The sequence below is a fragment of the Pteropus medius genome, unplaced genomic scaffold (assembly GCF_902729225.1).
Source record: "Pteropus medius unplaced genomic scaffold, Ma_sr-lr_union100, whole genome shotgun sequence".
NCBI classification, from domain to species: Eukaryota; Metazoa; Chordata; class Mammalia; order Chiroptera; family Pteropodidae; genus Pteropus; species Pteropus medius.
The window spans coordinates 2,183,871-2,193,297 of record NW_024340697.1 but is presented as its reverse complement, the minus strand read 5'-3'; the positions used below and the strand labels follow the sequence as shown (position 1 = coordinate 2,193,297).

General features: G+C 45.3%; 1 protein-coding gene across 3 annotated transcripts in view; it reads left to right on the top strand.

Annotated features, from left to right (window-relative positions):
• TLR8 (toll like receptor 8) overlaps nucleotides 1-9,427 on the top strand; it is a 101,325-nt gene that overhangs the window by 83,825 nt on the left and 8,073 nt on the right. For 2 of the 3 annotated variants that reach the window (XM_039873959.1, XM_039873953.1), the window contains exons 3-5: nucleotides 6,131-6,226; nucleotides 7,277-7,390; nucleotides 7,764-8,116. In XM_039873959.1, the coding sequence (XP_039729893.1) occupies nucleotides 6,131-6,226; nucleotides 7,277-7,390; nucleotides 7,764-7,798 (245 nt within the window). In that variant the 3' untranslated portion in view covers nucleotides 7,799-8,116. Of the gene's footprint in view, nucleotides 1-6,130; nucleotides 6,227-7,276; nucleotides 7,391-7,763; nucleotides 8,117-9,427 lie in introns of those variants that run through there. The other variant, XM_039873958.1, reaches the window with a different exon arrangement.

Genomic DNA, 9,427 nt, shown 5'->3' with positions numbered 1-9,427 from the left:
ATTCCCTAGAGACTTCTAATTTACTCTCTGTCTCTGGATTTGCCTCTTCTGGACTTTTCACATAAATGGAATCATACAACATGTGGTCTTTTGTGTCTGACTGTTTTCACTGAGCATATTTTCCAGGTTCTTTCATGTCGTAACATACACCGGGACTTCGCTCCTTTCTATGGCTGAATATTCTTGCATCGTATGGATGAACCATTTCGTTTGCCCATTTATTCATTGATGGACATTTAGGCCCTTTCTCCTTTTTGGCTACTGGATAGTGCTGCTCTGAGCAAGTGGACAAGTATTTGTTTGAATACCTGCGTTTGATTCTTTTGGGGATCTACCCAGGAGTGAAATTGCTGGGTCATATGGTAATTCAATGTTTAGCTTTTTAAAGAATATGATTAACTTTTAAATCTTTAGTTGAATCTATTCACTGTAGTGAGGTTTGTAATTGTAGCATCTATAGATCTCAATTGTCCATATCATCTTTACCAGACAATTGAGTCCTGGCTGTAAATGGCATAGTACAAAGCTGGAACTCACGTGTCCTTTTATTGGTATTTTCATTTGTCCCGTGTTTGGCCTTTGTGTGTGAGGATGACATCTTGTTGCTCTGGTGGAAATGACGTCTGTGGAATTCTTCCCCTGGGAAGCCTCCCGTGAGTGCAGGCATCAGAGAGAATTGAGGAGGTGGGCGCAGATGCTGGTAAAGGCCTGCTCCTTCGTTGGCCTTGGTACATGCCAGTCAATTCAGATGTGCAGGGAAGCTGAGAGTTGCAGGCACCCTTCAGACAGCAAAAAATCTGGCAGGAAGAAAGGAAAGAGAACCAGTGTGTGCACCTGGCACAGGCCCTTGGAGAAGGTGGTGACGGCCCCAGGTCACCAGCTTCAAGGCAAGACCATCTAGGCTCAGACTGAAGCTTAGCAGAAAACAAAAGGGCTGACACATCCTGTGCGCACACTCAGATCTTTACACACTAGGTGGCAGTGATCGGAGAGGGTGCTCTGGGCAGAGGAAGGGACAACTGAGTAGATGGGCCCATTCCAGGATCCTAGGAAAAGCCAGGGCCATTGGGGTCATGCAGGAAATGCAAACAAGAGGGGCAGGACTGGCTTCATAGCTTGAGGACATAGTGCAAAACGAAAACACGGACCCTGTGTTCAAAATTATTCAGAATTTCAAGATGGCGGCGGCAGAGCATTAAGCCGAGTACAAGGCCTTTGTGTGGGGTCCTGTGTGACCGCACAGGTTGCACACCCGTGAAACCAGCCTTGGAGCGGGGAAACCATCAGGGTCAGTCAAGAAGGTTGATTTTGGCTATGTGAGGTGTCCCCTCAAATTTGGGCCAGTTCTCTATTGCCCACCTGCACTTCATTATCCTCATCATAAAGCCATTAACCACCTTCTGATGATCCGGGAACTATATTCTATTTGAAAAAAAGCTTTGACACCCACAGAAGAAGCATATTAAAATATACGAACGCTTATTACTTACTAATGATAATTCTGCTTCATGATGAAATAAAATGTTTATCATTTTCAACACATAAGGCTGTTGGGAGTAGGTCATACCTCCCCTTTCAATATGTTTTTGGACCTACTGTTTTTTTTAAACCCTTGTACTATGAATGACTGCTGGGAAAAATATTAAAGAAGTGAAAAGCTGTGTGAAACTACGAATCTTCAAGGTACAGAATTCCATTTATTGCGAGTAGGCTGGGCTATGTATGTAGGACGAGAGAAAAAGAGCAGACTTAATTTCTGTAATAAAATAATTCGAAAATTGGAGCAGACAGATTTTGAATTTATATGATCTATGACTATAATATCTATGCTTAAAAGTTTTAATGATAGAAAAAGATAAATGGGTTACCGAGATGAAATATAACTTTACCCTTATCTGGGCCTAGAGAACAAAAGTCTAAAAGGCCTTAGCTTAGGATTCCAGAAAGGTGAGGCAGCTTTCGAGACAGCCAGTCTGAGTTCAAATCCTGCCTCGGCTTTCCCTGCGTGATTTGGGGTAAATTATTTAACGCCTGCCGGATTCACACATCTGCAATGGAGAGCAGCAACAGTGCCTCTCTCCTGGGATTACGTGAGGATTTAAGGAAGCTCCTTAGCATGTAGTAAGCATTCAAAGAATGTTTGCTGCTGTTAAGGCCATTATTATGGTCATGATTGATGTTGTTATTATACGATCTGGCCCCTGCCTGCCTCTCAGCATTATTTCCTGTGACTTTCATTCTTTGCAAGCCTCAGCCAAACTAAGCTGCTCACCACCCCCTGCATATGCTGGAAGGTTCTCTGCCTTCTTATTGTTGCCCTTGCTGTGTGGAGGCTGAGGAAGCACTTGGAAGGGGTGTTGTAGAGGCGAATTCAGGCCACAGAGGGCAATTGGGTTCAGTAACATCCTCCTCGGAAGTTCTTTTTGGCTCTAAGATTCGTCAGATCAACAAAGTGGACAGGAAATTTAGCAGTACGACGGTCAACATTCTCGAGAAAGTTCTTTGACTCCTCTGCTTTCCTGTCATCCTCCACTCCTTTTTAGCACACTAGATGAGGGTGCCCTCTCTTCCATCGCCCTGAGCCACACATGGAGCCTCCACAGGTGGGAATCCTGGAGAAGACATTTTAGCTAAGTGTAAGGCAAAGTTGGGCTGCAGTGGAAGGACATACAGAGACTGGCTGTTTGATCACGAACAAGTTTAAATTCTCTGAGCCTGTTTCTTCAGCAGTAAAATGGGGATATTCATCCCCACTAAACAGGATGAGAATGAACCTGATGTTGTATACGGATCACCCACTAAATAGCCTTTTCCTCCCTTGTCTTTTCCTCTCCGTGTCCCGTCAGGCTGTGTCTTTAAGGGAACTTAGATGAGCAGATGGAGATTGTGGGGTCGCAGGGCAAAGTGGGTTGCAGCCAGGTGGGGGCAGATGGTAGGAGGGCCTGAAACGCAGACAAAGGGACCTCAGCTTGAGAAAGCAAAGAGTTGGGGAGCCTTGTCGTTGTCACCGTCCCTCTATTCCACCTCTTTTGTCTTCTGGCCAGTGCACTGAACAAAATGTAATAGATTAAAAATAATAAAACTAATTTTCATGAACTCAGCCTTCAGTGGCCATGTCCCCAGCACTGGAAATAGCTACAATTTAGACCCAGGCCCTCCCAGGAAAGCAAAAGAAAATGTTGCCTGCCCTGACACCACTTCCTGGTTTCACCGGGCACAGGTTCAAAGGGGGGCTGCCCTCAGTGCCCACTCTCTTGGCACATTTTTCACAGGGCACTGTGGCCCATGAGATAAGGAGGGCAGAGCAGGTGTCGGATGGGCTCTTAACTCATCCTCACCTGGGAGCCCTGGCACCCCGAAGTTCTTTTACATCTCTAAGCCTCTGTTTTTTCAATTAGCATTGAACAGCCCCACCTACATGGTGGTCGTGCCCAGCACAAGCTAACCACTTATGAATGGGGCCTTCCGTGAGGCAGGAATTATCTGTGACATCTGAAACATTAATACTGAAAGGATTTAATTATCTGGAGAAGAAAGCAAGGTGGCTAGGAGAACAGATTTAAGGTGGGGTTGGAGCTGGGTTCAAGGACCTTCCTCACTAAGGCAAAACAGTTCAATACAAAGCCATGGTTGTTTATTGAGCAACTACTGTGCTAGCTACCAGGCACTGCGAGAAACAAAGCAGCCGGCCTCGCTCTCCCTGGTGATACTCAAGCATAACTCTGGGTAGTAGGGGTGAAGGCTTGTATGTACCCCTTAGCATAAATAATAGAGTGGCTATTGGCCTAGATACCACCGCGATGGCTCTCTAAGCCTCACTTTCCCCATCTGTAAAACCCTCCTCGTGGAGGGGAGCTGGCATAAAGGGCAAAAACAAATACAAAGCACCGATTACAAGGCCTGATTCTTAGATGGCATCAGCCAGTGGGGAGTTTTATTTGCCGAAAAACTAGCCAAAGATCTCATTTTTACTAGTGCTTAAAGAAACAGCTAATGTAAAAACATCTTAAAATTTTAGTTAATGCCAAACACTGACTTTTAAAAATGATTTTTCTCATCCTTTTATCCTAATAATAATAAAAACACAAAATGTTTACTGTCCTGCATTGTCCTAAGCATTTAGATCTCCCAGGCAATCCTGTGGGGGTAGGTACTGAATTAGCCCTCCCATTTTACAGTTGAGAAAAATCAGCCACAGAAAAATTAACATGGCCAGGGGCACACAACTCATTAAGAATATTCCTTTAGTTTGCATCTCCTTTCATCTGCCTCATCCTCTCTTTTTCATTGTCTCTAGGTCCTTGACAAGTTGGTGAGACAAACCCGCTACAGTAAGCCTTTGTCTTGTTCTCCCTCTCCATCTCCTTATCAAACTAGAAAGTCCAGGCATTTACAAATTTCCACTCCTCCATCTGCTTTCGATACAGTGCTTTGCAGGGCCTAACCCTTTCTAAGGCAAAGGCCTTGAGCAGAAGCAACAAGCTGTGATCTGGAGATATTGGGTAGGAAAGAAGTAATTCTTGACAGCTAGCTGGGGGGGGTGGGGTGGGGTGGAAGAACAGAATCACCATTCTAGGAAATGGTGTTGGTACACTGCAGCTGCACACGACTCGGCCCGGCCCAGAATGCACCCTGAGAGATCTTTTCTGAGTTTTCACGATGAAATAGATTCTCTTCAGGTCAGGCAAGTAGGGGAGGACCAGCGGGATGTGTAACCAGAGAGGTGACATCCTGTGCCTGGGAAAGCTCCAGTGCCCCCACTGGGAGAGCATAATGGCAGGCACCCACCAGAGCAGAAACTGGGGAACCAGACCGTCCTCTGCCCCTCTCACATTCCCCCTTCCCCCAGGAAGAAGGAAGTCAAGTGGATGAAGAAATGGGGAAGTCGGAGCTGATCCTGCAGTGGCTTCTAGGGGGGCCTACAGTACAGTTGACTCTAATCCGCAGTGAGACAAAGCCTCTGCCATAAACCTGATTAGCAAGAAGGTTCTGGAAACATTTCCTGAGGGTGCAGAAAGGGAGAAGGAGTATTGTGCATACTGTTTTGCATCTCAAAACAATCTCACTCACGTAGGCTGTTTTTCAGTGCTGGGTCTTTTTCCTTGTCTGTGCATTTCCCCAGGCTCAGGGCGTGGTATTTGCGACTAGTTTCGGCAGCACGGGGGCCCTTGGTATTCAGGGTCAGGTGCCATTTTGAAAACTGCTCCAGCTACCTAAATCTTCCATATTTCCGATGTAACATAGAAGCGCACTTTGATGCCTTGTGCTGAAAAGGCTCCTTTCACAACACAGAGTTCGATTTTTAAAATTTAACCTTCAGAATTTAGAGATCATGGTGTTTTGTTTTCGACAGGGGCCTCCTTAGCAATCACTTTGATAATTTAGAAAAATAAGGAACATGAAAGTAAAAGAACTTCCTCATTGACAGGCGATAAGTCAATAGCTGAGCTTGAACTTGACTTATTTTTCTAAGAGGGGAGACGTTGTACTCTATAAAACTCCAGATAAATTAACCTCGACCAAGCAAATATTCCTATTATTTGATTTGGGTGCGCACAAAAATTATAGCGATGAAAAAAGATGCCTATCACAGTGAAGAAAGTTTTTTTAAAAAATCACTTAAGGGTGCTTTACCTCCCACCCAAGTCACGGAGACCGTCTTGGAGGAGACAAAGAGCATTGGGTGGGGTGAACGCCCTCTACTGGCCTGAACGCTGAGTCACACGAATCTCACCGCTGCAGTGGGCGAGGCTCTCCTGCGGGGTACACCGCACCCTTGCTAGGTGATGGCTGCATCGAACAAAGCCAGACTCAGAGTAAAGGAATGCCTGTCCCCTTAGGTCCCACTCAGGCCCTTAGTTGTCCCGCTCCGCTCCCCAAGAGCTAGTTTGCGCGGCTGTTGCAAAGATCCATTAAGATAAAATAGACATAAAAGGGTAAGGTGCATTATGAAGGACGCGTTGGAGGGTGGGGTTTTGCCGGTTTTATATTTCGACCCTCGTTGCAATTAGGGTGCATCGGTAGACGTGGGGGCGGGGGAGGGGCACATGCCAGTCAGGCCGTGGGACACGGTGCGGGAGACGCGAAGGAGTTAAGCAGGCCGGCGGGTGACATCACCTCATTTACATAGGAGCGCTCTATATAGCGGCACGCGCTGCGCCCCACCCGGCACTCCGCGACCGACAGCCACTGAGCCCATCGACTCTCTCCTCGCTGCCTCGCGCCGGTGAGCCCCGGGGCCCCTGCCTCTCGCCCTCGGGAGGGTCCCCTTCCCACCCGGTGCCCGCATCCCTAAAGCCGAGCCCGCGTGGCTCTCCGGGGAGAGGCTCCCTTGGCGGGGAGCTGGGGGATGCCAAACCCTTCAGATGCGGGGGAATGGGGTCGGGAGCTGGGGGATTAAAAAAACCCCGAAACTGGCATATTACTATGCAGCTGCGAGGGAGCATTTTTCCCTTAGGCCCGAAGGCATTTTACATTACCTCTTAGGCAGTGATGAATCCGGTCCTATGTTCCAGCTCACACCCACCCAAGCCCGGAGCTGCAACAATTAGCATTTTTCCTCTAGCATCTGACAGCTTCGTGGGCTGTATCGGTCCAGGTTTAACGTGTCTGGGCTGTGAAACGTTTAAAAAGTCCTTCGTGCAGGGGAATGTGTGCCGAGGCTGCCGAAATGCCCCCTCGCTGCAGAGGAGGCTGATCTGTGGCTGCGGGGGCAGCTTTGTGCGCGGCCCGCTGCATTGTTGCACGGGAGAGAGGAAGCGGGGTGGGGCGGTGGTCGGAGGCGCCGGCAGCAGCGCCGCCTTTGTGACGAGGAGAGAGCTGCATGGGCTGCACGTTTGCAGGGGGGAGAGGTACCTATAGAAAACGGAAACGCTGCAGCCTTGGCTCCATTTTAAGAATTTGTACTCGATTTTCTCCCCCTTGAACTTGGAATGGCTTCACTGTTCTCTACTCCTCCTAGCCAGATTTTAATGGTGAAATGCTTCTACAGTTAGCAGCCCCACAGCAGTCAATGTCATTCTCAAAGATTCGACCTCCTGATGTGATCGGTCTTCCCAGTCGCCCCCCTCTCCGCGCATTTCGAAATATTAAAGGTGGGGGGGGGACCTTTTTTTTCTGTAGAAAGATCTTTATCCCCGAACGAAAGCGGAAGGAGGTGGAGGTGGGGTTTCAAACAGGGTATGGGAGGGCAAAAGCGCATTTCTAAGCCGAGAGAAGAGAACGAGAGCGAACAGAGGCTTCGCTCTCAACCTCTCTCCTGGCTTTGTATATGCAGCTTCCTCCGCAACCATGTCTGACAAACCCGATATGGCTGAGATTGAGAAATTCGATAAGTCGAAATTGAAGAAGACAGAAACGCAAGAGAAAAACCCACTGCCATCAAAAGAAAGTAAGACTAGCCTTACTTTGGGTGGGTTCGAAGAAGGATGGGCAGGGCCGAGAGAATAAGAGGGGAGGTGGAGGGAGGAGCCGACAGTTTTATGACGAATGTGGCCTGGAAAGGTTAATTAAAAATTGTTTCGCAGCGACAAGGCTTTAATAATTTAATGACGGAATGCTTAATATACCATATTAATATACATATACTTTTATTGTTAAAATATTTAATTTAGTATAAATCATGATGAACGCTGATAGATACTTGTAGAACTTTTATGATTCGGAAAGATGTTTTAATGAAAGGATTGCAATCTTACACTACATTCCACTGGATCTATCTAACTACTCCACATCATCTTTTTCTTTTCTCTTTCCGGTCACAGCGATTGAACAGGAGAAGCAGGCAGGCGAATCGTAATGAGGCGCGCACCGCCAGTATGCACTGTACATTCCACAAGCATTGCCTTCTTATTTTACTTCTTTTAGCTGTTTAACTTTATAAGATGCAGTTTGGATCAAGTTTAAATGATTGTGCTGCCCCCCTTTTCATATTCAAGAACTAATGACAGCAAGGCCACACCTGTCTCCCATCTGCCTGTGATTGGCACGGAAGGAAAAGAACTTGCATGTTGGTGAAAACAGAAAAGATGGATGGGACGACATGAAATCTAGAGTGAAAACCAAGCTGGTCCAAGGTGTCCCGCAGGCTGTAAAATGCAGTTTAATTAGAGCTGTATGGTTGTTGTTGTTGTTATTGTGCCGGTGGTTATCCAAATGGTTTTCATTATTGGAATGCACAAATTTTAAATGACAATAAACTTTTTAAACCTAACTGTGTGACTTGTTCTGGAAGAGTGGCTATTTCCAGGAAAAAAATCTACAAACATCTGGTGACTTGGGTAAATTCAATTACAGCATAAAAATGGATTCCACCGAACTTTGTGAAATAATTTGTCTAGACTAGTTAAACTGGGATAATTTTCTTCAGTTGATAATGCCTATGAGCTGTATGAAAGACTTATTAAGAATATGCTAACTGAATTTATTTACTAAAACAGAGATGGCAATATTTATAGCATAGTATTTTTGGTATCAAACAACTTCCTTACTTAACCAGTTATTAATATTAACACAAATAGATTCCAGTCTTCTAAGCAAAGGGGGGAAATTTTTATTTTTAATAGCCACTTTAAAAGAAATTTTCTACTTCCTCATTGTGTAAGGGCTAGCTTTCAATTAGAATTAAGTGTTTAAATTGTTTTATGTAAAATAAAGACAGACCATCAATGAATGGTTTTAGCGTAAATAGATTATATAAATTTAGCATGCGTGCTGTCAATGACATTTCTGGTGAATTTAATAACATAAATGGATCGGCTTGTTTCCGGGTTTTTATTGTCCTTGATAATTCTCAATTTGAAATGCTGCCGATGATAGGTAAAAATGATGCCTTTGGTTTTGATTATTTAATGTGTACGAAGAGAAAGAAATAAGGATTTGTTCGTTTTTTGTTTTTATAAATAATAGTCTTAACATGATCCTTAATGGATCCAATGGATTTCAAAAAGGGTGCAAATATGAACCAAAACAATTTAACAATGTTAGTTTGTCCAGTATCTCATTTAAACCCTACAATGCAAATGTCCACAAAGTAAATCTTTTCCCCCTAAGACTGACTTCTGGAAATGCCCTTTGAGAAGTCTGCTGGGAAATGATGGTGGGGGGAGAAGTCGAAAATTGTTGGGTATTAAACTGGTCGACTTCATTTCCTTTTCTCATCAGTTATTTTGAGAAATGCACAGGAAACGGTTTACCTGTGGTTTAGTAATCAACCAGACCATCGGCTAGAAACCTCTACCTGCAATTGCAAGAGGCTGCAAAACCTGAAGTGCTACAGCCTGATAGAGAAAAGAGGAGCAGTGATCTGGGAGCTTTCTCAAGATGTATCAGGGCCCCGGAGCCCTGTATTTTCTTTTCCTGCCTGCAAGGAAGGGTGTCAGCAAAATGAAAATGCCCAAGGCACAAAGATAAACCAATCACTCACTCA